Source organism: Pelodiscus sinensis, chromosome 2 (assembly GCF_049634645.1).
Source record: "Pelodiscus sinensis isolate JC-2024 chromosome 2, ASM4963464v1, whole genome shotgun sequence".
In the NCBI taxonomy this organism is placed as follows: Eukaryota; Metazoa; Chordata; order Testudines; family Trionychidae; genus Pelodiscus; species Pelodiscus sinensis.
The window spans coordinates 92,282,750-92,307,178 of record NC_134712.1 but is presented as its reverse complement, the minus strand read 5'-3'; the positions used below and the strand labels follow the sequence as shown (position 1 = coordinate 92,307,178).

General features: G+C 45.3%; 1 protein-coding gene and 1 long non-coding RNA gene across 6 annotated transcripts in view; one reads left to right on the top strand and one right to left on the bottom strand.

The window, feature by feature from the left end:
* The window catches only part of LOC142827133 (uncharacterized), a 66,931-nt gene extending 53,990 nt beyond the window's left edge, over positions 1-12,941 (top strand). Inside the window, exons 3-4 of one of the 2 annotated variants that reach the window (XR_012901580.1) lie at positions 6,037-6,108; positions 12,828-12,941. This is a non-coding gene — a long non-coding RNA (uncharacterized LOC142827133). Of the gene's footprint in view, positions 1-6,033; positions 6,109-12,827 lie in introns of both variants that reach the window. The other variant, XR_012901581.1, reaches the window with a different exon arrangement.
* CCDC102B (coiled-coil domain containing 102B) overlaps positions 1-24,429 on the bottom strand; it is a 333,694-nt gene that overhangs the window by 87,708 nt on the left and 221,557 nt on the right. For 2 of the 4 annotated variants that reach the window (XM_075921037.1, XM_075921038.1), the window contains one exon: positions 12,486-19,390. In XM_075921037.1, the coding sequence (XP_075777152.1) occupies positions 19,118-19,390 (273 nt within the window). In that variant the 3' untranslated portion in view covers positions 12,486-19,117. The other 2 variants (XM_006121423.4, XM_075921039.1) reach the window with 2 other exon arrangements.

The window sequence follows — 24,429 nt, the reverse complement described above, 5'->3', positions numbered from 1 at the left end:
TTTGTTAGTATGAGGTGGTATAGGACCATTGTTGTTTAAGTTTTTTTTAGTTACAGACTAACATAGGGTATGTCTACACTACCCCGCTAGTTCGAACTAGCGGGGTAATGTATGCATACCGCACTTGCTAATGAAGCCCGGGATTTGAATTTCCCGGGCTTCATTAGCATAAGCGGGGAGCCGCCATTTTTAAATCCCCGCTGCTTCGAACCCCGTGTAGCGCGGCTACACGGGGCTCGAACTAGGTAGTTCGGACTAGGGTCCTATTCCGAACTACCGGTACTCCTCGTGAAACGAGGTGTACCGGTAGTTCGGAATAGGCACCCTAGTCCGAACTACCTAGTTCGAGCCCCGTGTAGCCGCGCTACACGGGGTTCGAAGCAGCGGGGATTTAAAAATGGCGGCTCCCCGCTTATGCTAATGAAGCCCGGGAAATTCAAATCCCGGGCTTCATTAGCAAGTGCGGTATGCATACATTACCCCGCTAGTTCGAACTAGCGGGGTAGTGTAGACATACCCATAGCTATCCTCTCTGAGACCTTGGAGTAAATGTTACATCATCCTTCTGAAGATGCATATTTCAAAGATCTTGTACATAAGGTTTAACCCTACAAAACAACTAGCATCATACGTAGTACTTGCTATTTCTGACTCGTAAGAGCTAAAACTCTACCAGATAGCAAAGCTTCAGCCTTAGTGCAATGCAGTTTACCATGTATTAATCAGTAACACAGAATTTTAAAAAATCATTAAGATCAGAGTATTAGATCTCGGCAACACTAAAAAAAAATCCATTAAAAGAATCTTTTTTCTTTCTTTCCTTAAGCCATTAACATAGGGGTGGGCAATAATTTTTGATAGGGGGCAATTCAAAAATTTGGTAAGTGATTGAGGTGTTGGGTCTGGGATGGAGACTGGGTACAGAAATGAGCTTGGGGTAAGGGTCTGAGATGTGGGATCTAGGAGGGAGTTGGGGTGAAGTAGGGGATTGTGACCTGGGGCAACAGACTGAGGTGAGAAGCTTGGGAAGGGGTTGTGACCTGGGGCAGGGGTTCAGGGATTTGGGCTGTAACCAGGGATAGCAAATTGGGGTGCAAGGTCTGAGGGAGGTTGTGACCTGAGAAAAGGTGTAGGAGGGGATGCAGTGTTTGGGAAGATGTATGGTGGCTGGGGCAGGGGTGCATAATGTTTGGGTTACATGGGGTAGGAGGGCAGAAGGGGGACACATAGGGCTGGGAGAGGGAGGGAGAGGCATGAGGGACACTTCAATTGCTACCTGTCTTGCAAACAGGCAGCTGTATTGGCTGAAACCAGCCAATGAGAGCTACTGGGGGATGGAGGGATCATGAGAAGCTTTTCTCCCTTCCCTCTAGACTCTCAGTGTTCACAAACATACATGTGGCCCTTCCCCTGGCTTTTTGGAGTGGTGAGTGGGAGCGGGGCAGGCAGGAAGCCAGTTGAGGCTCTTGCGGCCAGATCTGGCCCTTGGTCCACAGATCGTCTTTTGCCCGGCCCTGGAGTAGAGGCTGGAGCCAGTTTCTCCATTTACAGTAGGCAGCAGCAGCTGCTGCTGCTTCTGCTCCTCTGAGAGGGAACGGTCCCCCCCTTTCCCCAGTCGATCAGTTGAGCTCCTTGCCAGTTCTGGGAGCTCTGAACCTCTGTGCAGGGCTCAGAAAAGGGCTGTGCACCCTCATGGACTCACAGCTTACAGGGAACCTTGCTCCTACCCTTCCCTATGTCATTGGTACCTACATGTACCATTACCATTGGCTTTTCCCCAGCTCTATACATAAGTCTATTTAGATGTCTCAAGAGATCTGTAGCCTTTGCACCAGACAGACAAGTCACCATACGGTTCTCCCGGCCACCACAAACCCAGCTGTCTATATTTCTAATGATTGAATCCCCCATTACTAACACCTGCCTTTCCATCATGACTGGAGTTTCTTCCCCCAGAGAAGCATCCTCAGTGCGAGAAGCTAGCACATCATCTGAAAGGAGGGTCCCAACTATGGGATGATTTCCCTTTGCTCCAGTTGAATGTTCTCGTTCCCTGCGCCTTTTGCTCTCTTTAAGAGCACAGAGGCTGTCTGACTGGAGGAGGAACAATTCTACAGTGTTCCAGAAAGCCTCGTCTATGTACCTCTCTGCCTCCCTTAGCTCCTCCAATTCAGCCACCCTGGCCTTCAAAGCCCATCCACGGTCTCTGAGGGCCAGGAGCTCCTTGCACCAAATGTACACATATGTCACCTGTCCATATGACAAGTAACCATACATGCTACATTGGGTGCTATAACCAGGGCAGCCCCCTCTGCTGCATTTGAATTTTATGCTCAAAATGGACAATACATTAGAACCAGAAGCCCATGAGTTAGCACAAATCACTTTAAAAAATGAAGCTCCTTACAAAAGGCACTTACAGTAGGCATATGCTCTAACCCCACCAGATTACTGACTTACTTTTTTGTGGCATCATGGTGTGGTTGTTGATCCTTTTGAGCCAACACTTAGAAAAGAAGTCAGGGGGTTTAAATGACTTCATAGCAGCTTCATAGGAAACTTTGGCAGTCCAGACTCTCTCTAATGCCATCTTCAATAGGAAGAGCTGGCCGCACTTGGAATGCCAAGAAAGATGTTTATCATTGATGGACACTTCCAGATATTGATGAGTAGCCCATCCACAAATCCTAATGTGTAAGGGTCAAGTTTTGAACCCTTTTCTCACATTAAGGAGCAGTTAGTCAAATGTCTAGTTATACTCAATTCAATGCGACATACTGGTGAGGACTGATTCATTTTGGCTATTGAAAGCCCACCCTTTTTTAGTCTACATTTCAAGAGCCAAGCAGGAACATGTCAGCCAAGTTACTGTATACTGCACAGATAGGATTCTCAAAGTCTAAGAAAATCGTTTGTAGCATAAAGACAACTTATTAAAATTCTTCAATCTAGGTTGATAGTTGTCACTTAAGGGCTCATAAAACAAAACAGAATTATTCTAAAATCAAAGGCCAATAACAGAAATTAAAAGACCTAAGCCCAAAACAACAAAAAAAGTCGGTAACCTTTTCAAACCAAAGAGCCAAACTGCATCAAAATTCAGAACAAGTGGTCAATAAAGAGCCAATATCAGAATGCCTACTTGCATGACTGAAAATATACAACTTAATACTATCGATAACTGACGTGATTAATAATAGCATAGAAGAAACATTGTACTCACATTTTATTTAATGGAACTTCTGCTGCTGCATCTTCTCACACATTTCTTTGAAGTTTACATCATAACTGGTCAAATTCAGGATTCATGCATGCATTCAAGCTGCATGAGTAATTATGTGTTTTTTTAAAATTTGAATTAATATTTCATTTTAATTTTAAAAGTTGCATGTATTTTGGGAATGACACAAGAGCCATATTTAGTTCCATACTGTGCCATAATTGACTCGAGAGCAATAGGTTGTAGTCTCCTGGTCTAGAGAGACATGATGGGATAGAGGGAATATCTTTCATTGAACCAACTTCTGTTGATGCAAGAGATGTGCTTTCAGGATAGCCAGAGCTCTTCTTCAGGTCTGGAAAAATTACTCCTGGAAAAGTTACTCGGAGGGTATGTCCTTGCTGCCATTGAACCCCTTCAGCTAGGCCAATGTCAGCTGTGTCAGGATTGTGGGGCCAGGACTACAGTGCTGTTTAATTGCAGTTTATATGTTTAGGTGCAGTCCAGATCCTGGTTTTTTTGTGGGCCCATGAAGGGAAACCAATATGGTTACAAATAAAAATGACCAAATTATGTATCCTCATTCAATCATTACTAATTGTGGCAAGAATGAATAACTCCTAGTCTTTCAATCCTATACCTGGATATAGATTTCCCAATGTATTTATTGCATTGTCAATATCATAGGAAACAATTACATTGAGAAAACAAGTGATAGGGTGCCTCAATATGCTCTTAGGGGAATTTTAAAATTCCCCTTTTGTAATCTGTAGCTAGGGCTCGACAATTTAGGTAATCTACTCACCACAGGCAAGTAGATTATAGCCCGGCATGGCACCGCAGCGCGGTCTATGCATGCGCAGCGCGCTGAACCGCGTGGCTGGCGAGTGGGGCTCGCCGTGGCTTGGCGAGCCCTGTCTATAACAGGAGGTCAATTGACTTCCCTTGAGGAAAAAAGAAAAAAAAACCTATAGATTCAACAAGGTGTTCTTTTCAGTGAAAGATAATGCTGTCCAGATTTATTTTAAACCATTTTTTATTGCGATATTATTTCTCCTATACTGTCAACTAAGTGTTAAAGGCCCAGTAATATTTAACTGACCTTCTGAATGGCAGCAACAGCACAATTTTATCTGAAAGACCATTGGGAAAATTATAGGCTAGTTGACAGTAAGGGAATAACATTTCAATTTTTTTTTAAATTGAAGTTATATTTACAGACGGCTGCATCTGAAATATTCTTACATAATACATGAATTGTAAGCAGATATCAATTCATGCAAAAGCTCTCAGTTCATGGGCATGATACTGGTCTACTAATATTCTGAAAGCTTTATTAGTAATAGTGCTATATAAAAAGGTTTTCCACTGGGGTAGGTATTAACAAGAAAATTGTGCTTTATTTAAAAGTTATGTAATTTTAAAGTATAAATGATGAGGGATAGGAATTTGTCAAGTAAGTAATGTAGTGCTGTTAAATTTACATATATTACCTGGGATTTCTAGACACAATGTATTTCAGGACACTTATGCATTTATTCATGTAAGTCAGTATACTCTGCAGAACATGTTTCTGTACTCTAGATAGTTCTGTACATCCACTGCCAACAATAGGCTTAGCCGGGGGAAGGGATGCATGTCCCCTAGCTGCTGAAGGTCCAGGTTCACCTGCCCACAATGCTTTACAGCCAGAGTGAGGAATGCAGAAAACTTCACTTTCCCCTCACTCCCTGACAAAGGAGAACTGGGAGCAACGTATGAACTGGGGGATGCTTCAGCACCTCCTGCTTTCCTTAAAGGGTTCCTGAAGGTGGAAGGCTCAGAGTTGGGGCAGCCCTGGATGAGAGATGGGGTGCCCCAGGCCCGCCCATTTCACCTGCCTGGTGATTTGGTCTCTTTTCTGTATGATTTTATGCTATGTAATCTCATTCCAGGCACATCCCATTTTCCTGACACCAAATTTGGTGGTCCTAGCTCTTACTGCTTAGGAGGAGTTCTTGAACAAACAGCCAGACAAACTCTTTCAAATATGGAGTAGATTTTATATGGGAAAAAAGGGAAAACCCGTAGCTAAAATATTTAACATTAATGCTTTGAAAAAAGTAGCTGTTAAATAATGATTCCTTTTACTTTATCCTTTCTTGCACTATTCATTTAATGAGAGTGAACAGTGCTTGACAGATAATCTGCCTCAAAGATTAAAAGCTTTGTTGACACACAGACAGCTGGTCATTTGGGGCTGGTGGGATTAAACCACCCCAACAATGACTCAGATTTGTAAATCACTTTATAAATGGCAGTATGGACTGCATAGCTATTTCACAGTACCAACTATTGCCATAAGATGGCTGTTAGTTGGGCTAGAGCAGTGGTCATCAACCCCTCAGTCCTGATCAACTGGTCCATCCTGGAGACTCGCCCAGTTAACCACAATCTCTGGCAGGAAGACAGGCTTGAGGATAAGCAGAGCTCCACAGCCAGCAGCCCTTTTCCCCGTGTTGTTCCCTCTTGCAGCTGCTCCTGTGCGGCTGGCTGTGCACAGCAGGAAGTCAGAGGGGGGAACTGATGTCAGGGTGTCCCTCTGCTCCTGTATCCCATCTCCACAGAGCAGGGAAGAGGGAGGTCAACCTGACTAGCTTGGACTCAGAGCACTCCCTGAATGTGTGAGAGTGTCTCCGTTTCTTAAATAGACAGTGCCCTCTTTCTGAGATTCCCTTAGCAGCCAGCTCTCACAGTCTCTCTCTCATGTTCATGAGTATATACAGACACTCACTCACTTCCCTCCCTCTCTCCTCCTGCCCATCTCTGCAAAGCAGGGGATAGGAGACACAGCCTGGGTCAGGACAGGAGGACTGGAAGCAGCTGTGGTCTGAAGACTGCTCTGAATGGTGAGTGCCAGAGGTAGGGCACTGTTTCTGAGATTGCTCTAACAGTTCAGTCACAGTCTCTCTCTCTCTCTCTCTTTCTCTCTCTCTCACACACACACACACTATCTGGATTACACACAGTTTTGTTTATGCTCACCTCCCAAACCACACTTGTATTGTTGTTACTACTCTGTACTTCCTGCATTGCACATATATTCTCTGTAATTTTATTTTTTAAGTGTTTTATTTTAAGGGGGTTGGCTGCTCTGTGCATTTCATTTTAATTTTTTATTTCTCTTACACTTAACTTTAATTTTTGAGTCTAAAATTCCTTACATGTCCTGAATGGAGTAATTAGCCATATGGGTTTTTTTTTTTTAAAATGTCATTTCTTTTTTGTTGTTGTTTTTTGTTTCTACTGGTGGTGTTCATTGGCCGGGATTGGGGAGCTGTCCTCTCCCATAGCCAACACTCCATACTCCCTCCTTCACCCTCTACCTCCTGCCCCAGACCAGAACCTCCTCTCAGAGCAAGTATTCATATCTCCTCCCACACACCTGCCCCCCTCAGAGCCAGCACCCTGTACCCCTTCCTACACTCCAACATTCTGCCCAGGCCAAAGCACCCCCTTGAACCCAAACTCCCTCCCAGAGTTTGCACCTCTCACCCCCTCTTGCACCCAGACCCCACCCAAGAGCCCTCAGCTCTTCTGAACCCCAATCCCTTGCCTCTGCCCACTGAAAGTGAGTGAGGGTGGGGGAAAGTGAGTGGGAGAGAGAGGGAGTATGGAGTGAGTGAGAAGGGATGGGGCCTCAGAGAAGGGGCAGGTAGATGCTGGGTTGCCCTTAAATTAAAGAAAGTGATCCTGGGCACAAAAAGGTTGCAGACTACTGGGCTTGAGCTTCTTCAACATCTGCAGTTCTTCGAGTAGCTGAGTCCCCCAGGCCACCACAAAGGAACTCCTTTCTGCCTAAAAGTATTGATGCTCCCATATCTTCTTATTGAGCCCATTTAGTCTCAAAATGCTTCTAAAAGCACCAACTCAAAGAGAGAAACCCTGGTGGCAGCATAGTCATTTTGTTAATACAACCTTGTTTCTAAAGTGTCGCTGACAAGAGGGACATTGCTATAAAGTCAGTACTGTATGGCCAAATCCCTGAAGCAGTATTTAGAAATGGAATTCTGAAAGGACTTTGAACTGGAGAAGGATTTTCTCGTGTTTTTATGCATTGCTAATTGTCTCCTTAAAGCTTGGAGGAGCTGTGGTAATGCTATAAAATAAAGACAGTGTTGAAAAGAAAAGAAAAGCTGTTGATTTTATTGTGTCATAACAATGTTTACATTATCATGACAAAATGTTGTTTCCTTGATCTTTAGCAGTCTAGTGTGTTCTACATAGATCAAGAACATACTGTCATGTTTATTGAGATGACCTGGCATTTGAAGGCAAGCACTCAGGTTTTTATGGAGATGATCCACCAAAGCACCATAAACATTTGCCACTGTAAAATGAGGCATCCTAGTGGAACCAAGTTCTGCCGTAGTTTGGAAACATTACAAAATGTTTTTCAAAATGGCCAAATAATGGTCATGGAATTAAGAAAGGATGTCATAAACCTATTATGTTGACCTCTCTGACAATGCAGGATTGTTTCCTACCGCACATTGCTCCCTATAGACATGGTTAAACCCTTCCAAAGCTCGTTCTCAAGTGATGGATTGTGCATCACTTCCTGAGGGAGATCATTCTGCAACCTGACAGAATTCCTTCTCAGGAGATGAATATAGAGCACTTTCATTCTTGATAATTTACTATGAGTTAACAGTAACCTTCTATCTGCATAGAAGGATAGTTACCTTGGTGTTCTTTCTAACCACAGTATATGAAGTCACTATTTGCTTGCCTTTGAAAATCGCTGGGTAGGGATGAAAAGTTAAATTGGATTCCTTTCTGTGCTCCATTGTAAGTCACTCAAACATTATTCTTCGGGCTGTTATGGCTGGGTAATCTTGCAAAGTCATCAGAGAGTCTTCTATTCTCATTTTTCAGGCCATCTCCTTCTTAATAGTCTTTTTAATCCTATACAATTTCAGCCTGACTGCAGGTCTGTATCCTATATGGTACATAGCTTTCTCTCACTACTTCACAGCATTTATATATATATACTAGCCAATTAGCCCGTCATAAGATGTGATTTCAGGTCTTTCCTCCACGTCGGTCTTCTCTCCTGAGCCTCCAGTCTCTCTCTCTCTCTCTCTCTCTCTCCCCTTCTCCTACTGCCTCCCCACCTCTCTCTCCCAGTCTCCTCTGCCTCCTGCCTCTCTCTCTGTCTCTCTCTTTCTCTGATCCTCGGCTGTTTGGGCTCCGCACTCCCCGTGCTGCATGGGGAGCGCGGAGCCCAAATGGTTGCTTGCGCCACTTGCTCCTACGCGGCGGCCTGGCTGAGCGGCGCAGAAGTCAGCTGAGAGCCATGGCGGGAGGCGAAGGGGGGCAGGGCGGTGATGTTCATGGCCGGGTGGTGGGACCTGGAGCTGCTGTCATGCCACACGTCACTGCCCCGCCTCCCTTTCCCTCCCGCCGTGGCGCTCGGCTGACTTCTGCGCCACTCAGTTGGGCCACTGCGGGGGAGCAAGTGGAGCAAGCAGCTGTTTGGGCCCCACACTCCCCATGCAGCACGGGCCGCCCAGAGAGAACAGCCAGAATTTCAGCAACAGCGCCACCCAGAGGGAACAGCCTGCATTTCAGCATTACAGACACTGGGCTACTATATATATATAGATAGATATAGATATATATATATATATGCATGCCCAATTATCTGCTCAAGGTCACTCTTACTCACAATATCAACTTTCTCTTACCTGAGTTTGGGAGACCCAAGTCCAGTTCTTTTGTTCCAATCACTATTATTTAATAGATAGTAGAACACATTCAACAGGAGAGATTGAGAGATTCCCCACATCAAAATATCCTGTAACTAGTGGTTAAAGCACTCTCCTCAGGTTGAGAAAACCCTTTTCAACTTGTGTTTCTGCCTCTGCACATTGATAAGCCATTGGCACAGTGAGATTTGAATCTGGGTATTGACATCCCAAGCAGTATTCCCTCTTAACTGCATGGCAACATAACTTCACAGGACTTCCTGACTGACTAGGCAGGGCTGATTAATCACCTGTGAAGCTGTGCTGTTTAGAGAGAACACTGATCCGAAGGGTATGAGAGTCTACCCCACAAGAATAAAGGGACTAGGAATGCCACCTATGGGGGTACAGTCTGATACCAGAAAGGGAACAAAGATGTAGCTTGCCTTGCAAATGAGACATATACCATGAGAATGTAAAACAAGAAGAGAAAAAAAGATTTGAAAATGTTGTGGTTTCCAACTCACTTCAGCAAGCAGTAAACACCCAATGGAAGATTGACGTGAAGCAACATGGGGAAATCTTGAACCCAGCACATGCAAATGGTTCAAAATATATCCGACAATGCATATTTTAAAATATATCAAGAGGAAATATGATGACTGAATACTACCTTTCCCAAAGTACATTAGCGTCCTAGCTTCTCTGATTGATTACTTGTAAGCCTATTTCTCCAGTACTTTGCCCCTTGGACTGTCATTTATATGAGTGTGAGTACAGAGAGTTTTGTGTTCTTTTTGTACAGATGTAAATCATGGCACAAGGTAGAGGCTCAGGATTAATTTAGGGTGATCGAGCAAATAGCTCCAAGCTGTCTTGCAGCTGCAACACTTAACAACAAACACCATGCACACCAGCAGCAACAGAAAAGGGAAAAATCTTTTAATTTGTTAAAAAAATTACTGCTTTCTGAAATGTAAGTTGGTTTCTCAGCCCCATTTATATAAATGCACACTGACTTACATTTTATTACAAGGAAATTACTACTTTTTCCTCCTCCTTTTTGCATGAATCTTGGAGTGTATCTATACAGCACCCTTACCTCAAAATTCCTTATTTTGAGGTTATTTTGAAATAGAACACTATTTTGACAAATACCTTAACCCTTGTGGAATGCCCATTATTTTGAAATATATTTTGAAATAACATGCACGTTTAAAGCCATGGAATAGCTATTTTGGGACACTGGAGGTTCCTACATATGCTAAGTGGAGTAACTTATCCCTGGCAAAAACAACAGGGAGCCTGGTGACACTTTAAAGATTAACACATTTATTAGGACATTAGGGCATAACCTTTCTTGAGATACAACTTACTTCCTCAGCTGCTAAAGAGGAAAAAAATCAGAAAAGGAAGGGATGGGAGTGTGATATCAGTGCAAATTAAAATAGAGTAGATGTGGCTCATCTACAACAATGATGCAAAGGTGAGAGTATCTGAATGGGAAATTATCTATGGTAATGTGAGAACCACTCCAGGTGTCTGTTTAAACCTTATTTTAAGGTATCAAATTTGCATATGAATTCCAGCTCAGCAGTTTCTTGGTGCGTCTGTTTTTGAGACTTTTGAATCTTTAAGTCTTTTTGGCCTGAGAATGGTAACATGCAAGTCCACAACTGTGTAGCCAAGGAGGGTAAATTGCTTCCCCACAGTTTTTATCTGTTGCTATTCTTAGTATCGGATTTGTGTTTATTTATTCTTTTGCATGCAGATAGTACAGTTTGTCCGATGTACATGACACGGGCATTGTTGTCACATGATGGCATATAGTACATTAGTATATGTGAACATAACCGAGCCTTTGATGGTACAGCTGATGTGGTTAGGACCTGTGACAACGTCTCTAGGGTAGATGTGCGTACAGAGTTGGCAGTGGGGTTTGTTGCAGGATAAGTTCCTGGATTAGTGTTTCTGTAGTGGGGTGTAGAGTTGGTGGTATTTTCTCAGGTTGGAGGACAGTCTGTAAGTGAGGGCTAGCCCGTTATCCAAAAGTCTCTGAGAGCAAATGATCATCATCTATGATAGGTTGTTGATCCTTGATGATGTGTAGGAGAAGCTGGGAAATTGTTGTAATCCCAGTGGAATTCCTCAAGGGTCTCCTTCTTGTGCATCCATATGATGATGTCATCAATGTAACATAGCAGAGGATGGCCACTTGGGGAAAGGAGCTGAGAAAGCATTGCTTTGAATCAACCATAAAAACATTGGCGTATTCTGGGGCCATGAGGCTAACCATGGCAGTTCCTCTTCCTTGAAGGCATATAGCATCCCAAAATCTGAAATGGTTGTGGGTGAGAACAAAGGCATGAAGTTCAGTGGCCTGTTGTTTTATGGCATCATCAGGAATACAGTTCCTGATAGCTTGCAGTCCATCATTGTGTGCAATGTTGATGTACAGAGCATCTATATCCACAGTGGGTTTTTTGTGTGGAGGAGGGAAATCACCAATGAATTGTAGTTTCCTCGGGAAGTCTGTGGAGTCTCAAAGATAGCTGTGGACTTGGGCAGTGTAGGGCTTGAGGGGGGAGTCAATATAGCTAGACAGTCATGTTGTAAAAGTACCAATGCCTGATATGATGGGCCATCCAGGGTTCCCAGGTTTACGCATCTTGAGTAGCAAATAGAGTATTCCTGGTCTGGGCTCTAAAGGTTTGTCTGTGAGAATTTGTTCCTGTTTTTTTTCAGGTAATTTATTGAGTAGATGGTGTAGTTTGATTTGGTACACCTCAGTGGCATTAGAAGTAGGACTATAGAATGCAGTGTTGGAAGAACTGTCTAGCAGCTTCCCATTAGTAATCTGATCTATTCATGATGACATTGATTCTAGTGTCAGAGTTGTGTCTGAGGCTATGGACGGTGTGGCAGGAGAGCTAGAACACAACTCACTTAAAAGGAGGGCAAAGGTGTGAGAAGGAGTGAAGGCTACTGCATAGCTGGCTGAGCTGAGAGTGAAGCAAGTTTCTTTATCCTGCTTAGGAGGTACCCAGCAGACATGCTCCCCTCTGCATATTTAAAACTCCACTGCAAAGTCTGTCTCACACACAAAGCACTCCTACTGGGTGGTGCAGCTGCACACTGACCCCAGCATGGGACCCATGGTATCCTATCCTGATTCACTGGACCTATTTCTTTGTGCATTATCCATTCTCATTCAGACTGATTAAAAAACAAATTCCCATAGGTGCTTGAATATATTCACATGAACCAGAAACGTAGGGGGGACTAAACAATTGCAACAGTTACTGGATTGGACTCTGGAAACGTGACAGAAAATCAATAAAAGTTCATCTTTACTTGATCTCCCTGCATTAACATTCCTGCCCAGATTCAAAGTGTTAAGTGTGTAAAGCACTTACCTGCTTTTCAAATGATTAAACTGAATCTGTAAATTATCATTTGCCTCTGTCTGTTCATCCAGGGATCGCTGTAGCTTTCGAATCTGGTTTAGTGAGTCATCAAGCTGAAAGCAAAACAGAACTGATTTGTTTTGAACTGTACCACACACATTTTTACCATGTACCATAGATACAAATAAACCCCTAATAGTTAAGGCTCAGTTTATCACATATGTTGTTTTATTTTCTCATGCACACATACAGACAGGATCAGGATTCTTTCACTGAGTGTGCCATACGCTTAAGCTTTATTTCCTATACATTATTTAATGCATTTTCTGTGAAATACATGAAATACATATCCTATTTTCTTAATTTTTTTTGTTAAAACTTTATGGGATGCTTTAGAAGAATAAGAAATAACTTAGAATATGCATTCCCGTTATTGATGATATTTTATCTATCCTTATATATTTCTTACAGTTTGTATGCTGCTGTCAATAAAGTACCTGCCAAGCCACTGGAAACACAATAAAATACAGTCATGATTTTAAAAATAAGGTCACAAGCAGCTTTCTCTCCAGAATACTAATTTGATTTCTGTGAAATTTTCGGAATGAAACCTGATAACGGATGAAAGTCAACCAACTTTTTTTTTTGTTACAAACCCACTGAGGCACAGCCAGTGTTTTGGTAAGGGGCTCCCACAAGTGTTCTTCCTGAGCCTGTGATAAAATTTCCATGTCTCAGGGCTTTGATGCTTGTAGAAAGGATTATCAAGAGACTGGAGACTCTATTCACTTTCCCAATTAAACAAAAGAAAAATTAATTGTCTCCCAAGACAACAAAAACTTGGGCAATCAAGTTTCTCTATAGCTGCACTCTTTAGAAGGAAAAAAGCTTGCATTTCTGTTCCTTCAAAAATAGGTTAAACTGGGCCAATTTAAAATGGAGGGTGCACATTGACTAATAAAAGCCTGTTGGTGGATCTGTGGATATGCAGGTAGCTCTCATGCCTGGCAGAGCAACCTGGCCCATTTCTAAAGAAGATAAATTGGTTGCTGTCAGAGTATTTTTTTAAGCCCCAAGGATAAATAATCCTTTTCAAGGATAATTTAGCAGTATCCCAGTGGAGTTCATCCTCTCAGCCACTCCCCTAAATGTTCCATTAAATCTTCTGGGAATATTTTAAATGGAAAGCCTGTAGGTACCCCCAAAGATATCACCAGATCACAGATTTTATAAACACAAACTCTTCCCCAGCTTGCTTGTTTATTTCAGTTAGTACAAGATTTACTAACCACCCATTCAGTGCTGCAGGGACTTATTACACAATTTAATATTCACAGCAAATAACCAACTGAAAAACAAAACGTCCGTGTCCTTAGAGCACAGAGAACCTCCACTCAGAGTTTCCCTATGCCCCAGGAAAAATAGGCAAGCTTTGCAGCATGCTAGCAAGTTAAAAGATCTGGGTTCTGTTTGCTCAAGATAGAGACTCAGTTCCAAAAGGAAAAGTACATTCATAACAGCCAACAGCCTCCTTCCTTTTAGACAGGGTAGCTGACACTCGTTCTCCGCAGAGGCAGTACTGAATGAGGAAAGAAGTGGAGTCTTAAGAGTCTGTCTTTACTATAACACTCTGTAGCGTGTTATAGGGTGTTCACCACCACGTGCTAAAATACTTGTATAGACTTTAGCATGTAGTGAGCTGGTCAAGTCGAAGTGTATAGGGGAGTTTACTTCATTGTAATTAGATTAGCATATGCTAGGTTGCCTTTGCCTACACAAACAGTTTAGAATGAACTTGCTGGCCAACATCATTCTAACAACAAACTATTTATCCAAGCCTCTGATGACCAGAGGGATGGCAAATCAAACTCGTTAGCACTTCACAGGTGAAAACAAATTCCATGAGTTCAAAATTGGCAAACATAAAACGAATTTTCAGTGAACTGTCCCACACCCCGGATTTACAGTTTGGAAAAGAGTCACATTGAATTTTAGGGAACACACAAAGTTAAAAGTTCCAGTGAAACTTCCCATTACAACCTTCCCCAAATAAATGGCAAGACATGTTTTAAGCAATACAGCACATTTCAGTTTAGTTCTATAGTTCCACTTATTCTGATTTTCTAGAGTATCTAAGGCTCTGGCTACACTAGCCACCCTAGTTGAAACTAGGGTGGCTAATGTAGTTATTCGAACTTGCAAATGAAGCCCAGGATTTAAATATCCCGGGCTTCATTTGCATGTTTTCGGGTGCTACCATTTTTAAATGCCCGGTAGCTCGAATTACCTGCCCGCGGCTACATGTGGCATGAGCTAGGTAGTTCGAATTAACACTCTTAATTCGAACTACCATTTACTCCTCATTGCAATTCGAACTAGGGTGGCTAGTGTAGCCATACCCTAACTTATTTGCAGGCATTATGAGTTACATATAATCTTGGTACCTAAGACCATGATCCAGCAAAAAACCCTAGAGAATGTTCATACTCCCATTGATTGCACTAGGATGATGCACATGCTTAAAGTTCATAAGCTCAGAGACTTTAAGGTCAGAAGGGACCATTATGATCATCTAGTCTGACCCCCTGCACAATGCAGGCCACAGAATCTCACCCATCCACTCCTGGAATAATCCTCTCCCCTATGTCTCAGATATTGAAGCCTTCAAATAGTTTAAAGACCCCAAGATGCAGAGAATCCTCCAGCTGTGTTCTGTGCCCCATGCAACAGAGGAAGGCGAAAAACCTCCAGGGCCTCTGCCAATCTACCCTAGAGGAAAATTCCTTCCCGACCCCAAATATGGCCATCAGCTGAACCCTGAGCATGTGGGCAAGACTCACTCACCCAGGAAAAGTTCTCTATAGTAACTCCTATCATCCCTCCATTGGCCTATTTACCACTGATAATGAAAGGTCAATTAGTTACCAAGATCATGTTATCTCATCAAACCATCCCTTTCATAAACCCATCTAGCTTAATCTTGAAGCCAGATAGGTCTTTTGTCCCCACTACTTCCCTTGGAAGGCTGTTCCAGAACTTCACTCCTCTAATGGTTAGAAACCTTCATCTAATTTCAAGTCTAAACTTCCTACTAGCCATCTTATATCCATTGTTCTTGTGTCCACATCGGTATTAAGCTTAAATAAGCTTAAATAAGTTGAGGCTGTGCTAAAGGGCTTTGTTAGATAAGGGTCTAATTGTACACCTAAATAATGATATTCTAGCTAGATCTTTGCAGTGTGACTGGCCAATGCAGTAAAAAGCCTAGTAAATGCTTACAATCAGAGGCATCCTATTCCTATCAATGGCAGTTATATGCAGACCAAGGGCAGTATATGATTCACTGTGACTAATAATGGTAATCAATATTTTTTTATTATAGTGAAAAGTGTTGGGGGCTAAAGTGGGAAAGAGAATAAGAAAGAATTATCTTTCTGAAATGTTAATAGCAATCATCTTAGTTCCCAGCCTTTCTATTGTGATAATGGCTGGCTGGAATTAATGGTATGCATAACTATCAGCTAGCGAGCCATTTCATCATCAAGAAATGACTTGTGCTTCATTCACTATATTGTTCTGTTTCTATTCTGATCAGTTTATAAAGGCTTCCATCAAATCATGCTCACAGCTCAGTCTTAGTCACCTGAAACATGAGACATTACCACAATGATAACTTATTCATGAAGGAGTCCAAAACAGATACTCATTTTTCAGATGACAAGTCTTTGGACTTTCTCAACTATCTTTTATCATGTTCACTTGGCTTTAATAACTGCTTCAGTGTCGTAGTTTTACCTGGTTTTCCAAGGAATTCTGATTAAGTCATCATAGCTATAATCACTTAGACATTGTCAAGACTGTTCCCCACTCTAGCATGATGAATGCAGAAGTGGGGGCCTGCAAGAGCACTCCAAAACTTTGCCTCTACAGGCTTTGGTACAAAAACTTCCCCTCAAAATCCTAATACCCAGTTTTGGAGAAATCCGCTGCCCACTACCCAAGTAATTCCAAGAAAACCAGGGAAGAGATCACTTGGGAAATCTCCCCCTCTCTGTATTACTTGGAGTTGGGAAAAAAAGGGAATTCACAAACAATTGATTCTGCCCTTGTAACCAGGTGCTGAGTCCTAAAGACACAACAGTCAATCAAGTCTGGTTAATTAGAAAAGAAAAAACAAACTTTTATTATCAAAACAAAATTACAATGGCAAGCATTGTAAAGTAGCTTGATGGGAAGAGCCATCAATTGATATAGATATTCAGAGGAACCCCTTGGGGTAAAAGACTTAGTTACAAAAGAAAAACAAACACACGCTTAACAGCTTGGACATTATTTCCAAATTTCCAAACAAGGAAAACAACAAATCCTGATGGACTGGCTACACTTTTCCCTACTTACACCTTGTAAGAAGTCCATTCTTGGAGAGAGAAGTGTCTCCCATCTCCCTCATTATTGAAAGAAAACTGCTCTAACTCTCAAGCCTAGAAGAGAGAGGGTATGGCTACACTAGAGCGCTATTTTGAATTAACTTATTTCAAATTAGTTAATTCGAAATAAGCTAATTCAAAATGACACATCTAGACACAAAAACTAATTTGAAATAGTGTTTGCTATTTCAGAATAGCATGTCCACACTGATTGGACGCTGGATCACATTTAAGGGCATCTGAAACCGGGTCCAGCAGGGCATCAGGTCAGTAGTTGCTTTGTGTGGCTGCTGTCTGAGGCTATCTGAGGCTCATGTTTAAAGGGACCCCCCCAGATAGCCAGTTGTCAGCTTTCCCGCTTGCTTGCCTACCTCACAGAGGGACAGCAAAGTGTTTACCTCTCCGTCTGCTTTGGTCGTTCTCCTTTGGGACACTGCAGCACTTGGCACCATGGAGCCAGAACCGCCCCTGGGCACTCTGGTGCTCATGTTGAATGTCTTGCTGCAAGCCTGGCAGCAATTGCTCGAGGCTGCCTGCCACCTTCTGCTGCAGGCCAGTCTCCTGGCCTTCCCCCTGCCCTCCCTGGGGGCCCTGGAGGAGCGGCGCCCAGACGTCAGCGTGCCCCGCCGCATCTGGCATCTGGACACTAGCAGCGATTGGTGGGACCACATCATCCTGGAGTGGACCCAGAACTTCAGGATGAAGAAGGACACCTTCCTTGAGCTCTGAGAATGGCTCGCCCCTACTCTGCAGCGACGGGACACACTCATGAGGCCCGCCATTTCCCTCCACAAACGGGTGGCCATTGCCCTCTGGAAGCTCTCCATGCTGGATAGCTACCGATCCATCGGGAACCAATTAAGCGTGGGGAGATGCACTGTTGGAGCGGTGCTCATGCAGGTACGGCACTCACCGGCCACTGGGCCAGGAGGGAGGGCTGCAAGGAGGACATGGGCTGCCCCAGGGAAAATGGGGGTGGAGTTGGTGTAAGTGCCCTCCCCGGGGGGGGTTCAGTCTGTCCTGGCCACGCTACAGACCATCCGCAGCAGCCAGGATTGCAGCGAGGGTTGCTCCTGGGAGTGGGGCGCAGGGCAGTGGCAGGGAATGAACACTCCCAGCCACCCAGGCACCCCAGTGACCCTCAGTTTTGTGTGTCTCTCTGCAGGTGGTCAAGGCCATCAACAGGGTGCTGCTCCGCAGAGTCATCCGCCTCACCAACCTGGACGTGGTCATCCAGGGGTTCGGTGCCCTGGGCTTCTGCAACTGCGAGGGGGGGGAGCAATCGATGGGACGCACATCCCCATCCATGCCCCGGACCACCGGGCTTCCCTTTACATTAACCACAAGGGGTACTTCTCTGTGATCCTGCAGGCTGTGTCTGACCACCGGGGCCAGTTCACAGACATCAGTGTGGGCTGGTTCGGCAAGGCACACGATGAGCAGGTGTACCACAACTCCTCCTTGTGCCAAAGAGTGCACGCCGGGACTTTCTTCCCTGACCACCATATCAGGATCGGGGACGTGGACATGCCAGTGTGCCTGGTGGGGGATGTGGCCTATTCCCTACAGCCCTGGCTGATGAAGCATTACACGGGACACCTCAACCCCTTCAAGCAGGCCTTCAATGTCAGGCTCAGCAGGGCCTACATTGTGGTCGAGAGGGCCTTCAGCTGACTGAAAGCACGGTTTAGGTGCCTCCTCACCTGCCTCGACCTCTCCCAGCACAATATTCCACATGTAGTGGCAGTGTGCTGCACAATTTATGTGAGAGGAAGGGGGAGGATTTCCTGCCAGCCTGGATGGCAGAGGCTGACCACCTGGCTGGCCAGTATACACAGCCCCACATGACTACCAGCCAGGAGGCCCTTCGGGGGGCTGTCCACATTTGGGAAGCCCTGCAGGAGAGCTTCCAGGCAGACAAGGACTGAAGTCTCCCTGGCGTGCCCCACTGGGGCCTTGTGCCTTACATTCCACCCCCACCTCCTTCCCTTTTCCCCTCCCTAACCCTCTTTCCTGATATACAATAAAAACACTTGTGTTGCCACAAAAAAATCTCTTTATTTAACGTAACTGGGGTGGGCGGAGGGGGGGAACAAGGGTGAGAGAGGGGAAGGGGGAAATCTGGGAGGAGGGAGTTGGAAGGGGGAGGCAAGGGAAGGAAGGGGAAGGGGAAGCTCAGGGTTGAGGGTCTTGCTGGCCCTCCCATCTCACAGCACTGTGGGTGCGGGGGCCTCAGCGTTCCCAGGGGGAGGGGAGTGGGTATGGAGGGTGGGGCAAAAGGGACGGGGGTGGGAGAATCAGGAGGAAGAGCAGGAGTGGAAGGAGGAGCAATAGCTAGGGCAGCCATAGGGGCTGGAGCAGCAGGAGGTAGCAATTGGTCCTCCAGGGCCTGCAGGTGCTAATGGAGGGCATGGACCTGCTCTCACAGCCTCTCCCGCTGCAGGTGCAGGTCCTCTTGCACCCACTGCTCCTGGCTGTGGGCCTGCCATCCCTGCAACCGTAGCTGCTGCCTCTGGAACGCCTCCAGATTGCGGGTGCGCTTGCTGGCCCGAGTGCGGGTGGATGGTCCAGGCAGGATGGTGCGTCCTGCACTCGCAGGTGATGCAGCTGCGGTGAAACAAGAGAAGTGGTCAGTTTTCCCTGGGGACACAGTGGGTGAAACCCAGCCCCGTTCTGCAAGGTGAGGATGGCAGGTCTCTGCACCATCATGTCCTGCTATTTCAGGTAGTGTGAGCTGGCCCAGGACTGCACCCCAACCCCTGGGCTGCCTCTAGTGTGGTGTGTGTGTGTGTGTGAGGGAGATGTTCCCTGCCTCTGTGTAGAGGGGGCATCTGGAGAGAGGGCAGTGTGCAGTGTCTCTCCCCGGAGTCAGGAGCCTGTGACACGTGTAGACATGTGTGGGGAACAGGCCAGGGTTCCTGCATGGCACCCAGCTGGGGCCACAAGTCCCGGCTGGCACAGCAGAGGCACAGGTTGCTGCCTGCTCCATGGTCGGCAAGGTCCACGTACACAGTCTGTGGACTCTCCCTTTCTCCTCCACTGCCCCACATAAGGGGACTGTGATGTCACTCACATGTAGAGGCCTCCCCAGCCTCAGATGAGGCTGCTGATGGGCTCTCCAGTTCGGCTTGGGGGTACTGGGTGCAGGGCACGCTCCCTTCAGGCTTCTGGCTGCCGTCCTCCTCCTCTTCCTCCTCTTCCCCTGTGTCAGGAGCAGGGCCCTCTGCTCTGGGGTCGATGACGACCAGGGGGGCATGGACCATCTGACCCCCCAGGATGTGGTCCAGGGCCTCGTACTGTGGGCAGGCCTCTGGGTCAGCCTCTCGTTGGGAGGCCCTGGCATAGGCCTGCCACAGTTCTTTGATTTTGCTGCGCACCTGCTCCTGGCTGTGCATATGGCCTCTGGAGGCCAGGCTCCTGCACCTAGTGTGTAGATCATTGGCATTGGGGGCATCCCCCCCAAACTTCAAGGAGGCCCACAATCTCTGCACTAGATCAGGAAGGCGCCCGTCTTTTGTAGCCCCTGGCAGGCTCCTGGGAGTTGCCAGCCTGGTCCTGGGGAGCGGTGGAGGGCTGGGTGGCAGCGGGTGGCTGGCTCATGCTGTGCCAGGTACACGGTCTGCTGGCTGTATGCTGGCAAGCTTGCAACTGGCACAAGCACTGTGGCCAGAGTCTGCCCCTTTAAGGGCTCCGGGGCTGTGGGGGAGCAAACAAGTTTTCTTGGTTGTGCCCAGAGTGGCCACCAGGGCTCCCTGGGACGGGCTGGAGGCCGCCTAATTCGAAATAAGTGTCTACACAGCATTTATTTCAAATTAGAAATTTCGAATTAGGTGTTATTCCTCATAGAATGAGGTTTACCAAATTCGAAATAAGGGCTCCACTATTTCAAATTAATTTCAAAATAGCAGTTTGTATGTGTAGACACTATTAAGGATAATTCGAAATAACGGCTGTTATTTCGAATTAACTTTGTAGTGTAGACATACCCAGAGAGAAAAAAACTCTCTCTTCCCATTTGAAATTCCTACCTGCATTGTTATTGGCTAACCACCAGATACCTGCTAGATACAGGAGACATTAGTTAATCCCTTAGGGTATGTCTACACTACAGAGTTAGTTCGAACTAACTTAGTTCGAATTAGTTAATTCGAACTAAGCTAATTCGAACTAACGCGTCTAGAACTAAAAACTAGTTCGAATTAGCATTTTGCTAATTCGAACTAGCATGTCCACATTAAGTGGACCCTGAACAGGGCTTAAGGATGGCCGGAAGCAGTGCCGGGAGGGCATCAGAGGAGGACTTAGAGCGTGGAGATGCTGTCTCAGGCTAGCCGAGGGCTGCGCTTAAAGGGACCCGACCCCCACCCCGGACAGACAGTTCTCAGGGGTGCCCCGCTTGAAAACCAGTCCTGGCTTGGAGTGCCCAGAGTGCCCACACTGGGCACATCACACCACTCGGCCATCAGCCCGGCTGCACTTGCCGCAGGCTGCCATCTGGGGAGAGGGGGCAATTGGGGGGCTGCAGGAGAGCTTCCACCCCCAGAAGCCCGCAGAGCCAGCCCAGTCCTCCCCATCGGGCGCTCGTACCCCATTCCTCCCTCACCTCCTTCCACTTACCCCTCCCTAGCCCCTTTTCTTGATGTACAAAATAAAGGACAATTGTGTTCAAAAATGGAATCTGTCTTTATTGAACAAAACTGGGGGAGACTGGGAAAAGGAGGTGGGAGAGGGGAAGAGAGAGGCTGGGAGAGAGGAGGGAAACTACAATGATCAGGGGTTGGGAACAGGTCCCATATGAAGAGAGGCTAAAGAGACTGGGACTTCTCAGCTTAGAAAAGAGGAGATGGAGGGGGGACAGGATAGAGGTCTCTAAAAGCAGGAGTTGGGTGGAGAGGGTGCATACAGAAAAGTTCTTCATTAGTTCCCATAAAGAAGGACTAGAGGACACCAAAGGAAAGGAATGGGTAGCAGGCTTCAAACTAGTAACAGAAAGTTGTTCTTCACAAAGCAAAGAGTCAACCTGTGGAACTCCTTGCTGCAGGAGGCTGTGAAGGTTAGAACTAGAACAGAGTTTAAAGGGAAGTGAGATCAAGTCATGGAGGTTGGGTCCATGGAGTGGTATTAGCCAGGGGGTAGGAGTGGTGTCCCTGCCCAAGGTTTGTGGAAGGCTGGAGAGGGATGGCACGAGACAAATGGCTTGGTCACTGTCTTCGGTCCATCCACTCCAGGGTCCCTAGGGTTGGCCGCTGTCGGCAGACAGGCTACTGGGCTAGATGGACCTTTGGTCTGACCCAGGACGGCCATTGTAAGCTCAGGGCTCAGGGTCGGGGGTCTCAGTGGACCCCCTTGATTTTCATGCACACCTGCTCCTGGGTGGCCAGGCTGGCAGCTCTCCTGCCCAAGCCGGCCACTTTCCTGTGCCTAGTGCGGAGATCGTGGACGAGGTCCACGATGTCCGCACTAGCCCAGGCGGGTGCCCGCCTCTTGCGGTCCCATGCAAGCTCCCGGGAGCCGCCAGCCTGGTCCCGGGCTGGGGGGCATCGGGTGGGTGGCTCGATCCGTGCCAGGTGCAGGGTCTGCTGGCTGGGTGCTGGTAGGCTTGCACCTGGCACGGGCACCATAGCCAGCCCGTGCCCCTTTAAGGGGTCCGGGGCCGGGAGGGGGGCAGACGAGTTTCCCTGGTGTTGGCCAGAGTGGCCACCAGGGAAACCTGGGGAGGGCTAGCCTCCCACTAGTTCGAATTAAGGGTCTATACAGCCCTAATTCGAACTAGCTAGTTCGAACTAGGCTTAATCCTCGTAAAATGAGGTTTACCTAGTTCGAACTAAGTGCTCTGCTAGTTCGAATTAAATTCGAACTAGCGGAGCGCTAGTGTAGCGCCTATCAAAGTTAGTTCGAACTAACTCTGTAGTGTAGACATACCCTCTGTCACCAGGTGCTGGTTAGCACTCCTGATTATGACAAACATGGGTTTCAGTTTTTCCATATCTAAAAAGGTGAAATATTTATTGCACTTCTCATCATTTTGGCTTTTTAAGAAATTTAACTTGTTTTCAGTAAAGCAGACCAGAATCTTTACTTATTGTTACTTTCTATTTCTGTAGTGGCAAGCTACAGAATAAAAGGTACTAATAAGATCACTCAGATTAATCATGTTCAACATTACTTGGTTGAAAGTTGTCTGATTCAACATGCCTACAGTAGAGGAGCTACCTTGTGGCTCCTATGAGGATATGGTTTATCTCTAGTCTTTGGGCATCTGATTCACCCATCTGAAGTCTCTTTATTTTACTAACAATTTACAGAAAGCCTAGCACTACAGAAAACTTTAGAACCAAATTATTTTAAATTACCTCTTTATTTTCTTAGATATATTTTTATTTTGATTATGTATTTACATTCTCTCTACCTAAATACATCTTCCAGATTCTATTGGAGTGTTTTTGTTTGTTTGTTTGTTTTCCCCTGCTCCTTTTCTCTCTTTTCTTTTTTCTCCTCCCCCTTTCCCTTATTTATTCTTGGATCTGGACTTCTAATACTTCAGTTATCTGAAGAAGTTGGCTTTGCCCATGAAAGTTCATAATACCATCTACATATTTTGTTAGTCTTTAAGGTGCTACTAGACTTTTTGTTGGATTTTTATATTTTTGCAGTGTCTTCAGTCTGTTTTCAGTCCCATTTTGTTAACCTCAACAGCTATAATTCCATGTCTTCATTTACCCATCTGTAAAATGCATATATTTTGTTTCACAAGATCTTTAACAATTATTGACTTGTGCAATTTTGCCTCTCTTGCAAGCCTATTAATGTGTCTAAATGGAGAAAAAAAGAAATAATGATTTTTTGGAGGGAGGAAAGTCGCTTTTCTTGCAGATTAACATAGTTTTACTACATGTTATTAGTAGTCATTTTTTCATCAAGATATGAATTTTTTTAAAGATAAAATAAACTGTGGAAGTAAGATGAAAAAGAATTTTCTATAATCACACATTCCTTATTCAGTAAAATGATTTCTTATAAAAAGCATTGTTTAATTTTAAAACAAACAAGAGCAAGTTCTTGGGTTGCACTAAATTTCTGTTACAGCCAGCCTGAAATTTTCCTTTGGAATGTACACGGGTGGTGGTGGTGACTGGTTTTTGAGGGAGGAGGTAGACAGGGTGGGGGGAGTGGGAGCATGGGTAAATAATGTAGCATCTGCAATAGCTAAAGCTTTCACAGGAAAATTTCATTTTCTATTGGGAAACAAATGAAATATTTCGTTTTGGGTTGATTTGGCACAAATCAAAATATGTCTCAGTGTTTTATTCTGAGTTTGTTTCATCTTAAAATTGCTTGTGGTTTGGCTTTCACAAGTCAGTCTCATAGCTTTAAAGAACTTGAAGTGACTCCTACATCTGACATTAAGATCACAGGGGAATATTTCCAAATGTGGCAGCTGAGACCAAACATCAGAACTTGAATGTGCCAAAGATGACCCATAACTTCCCATTGGACAAATGAACATACTTCAAGAATACCTGAAATTAAAAAAAAAACAGCTACCCTCTATGGACCACACATAACCACCTCATGGTCCCTGGATCAGCTAGGGAATGGCAGTGTCCAGACCTCATCTACTGTTTCAAACAAGCACATTATCATTG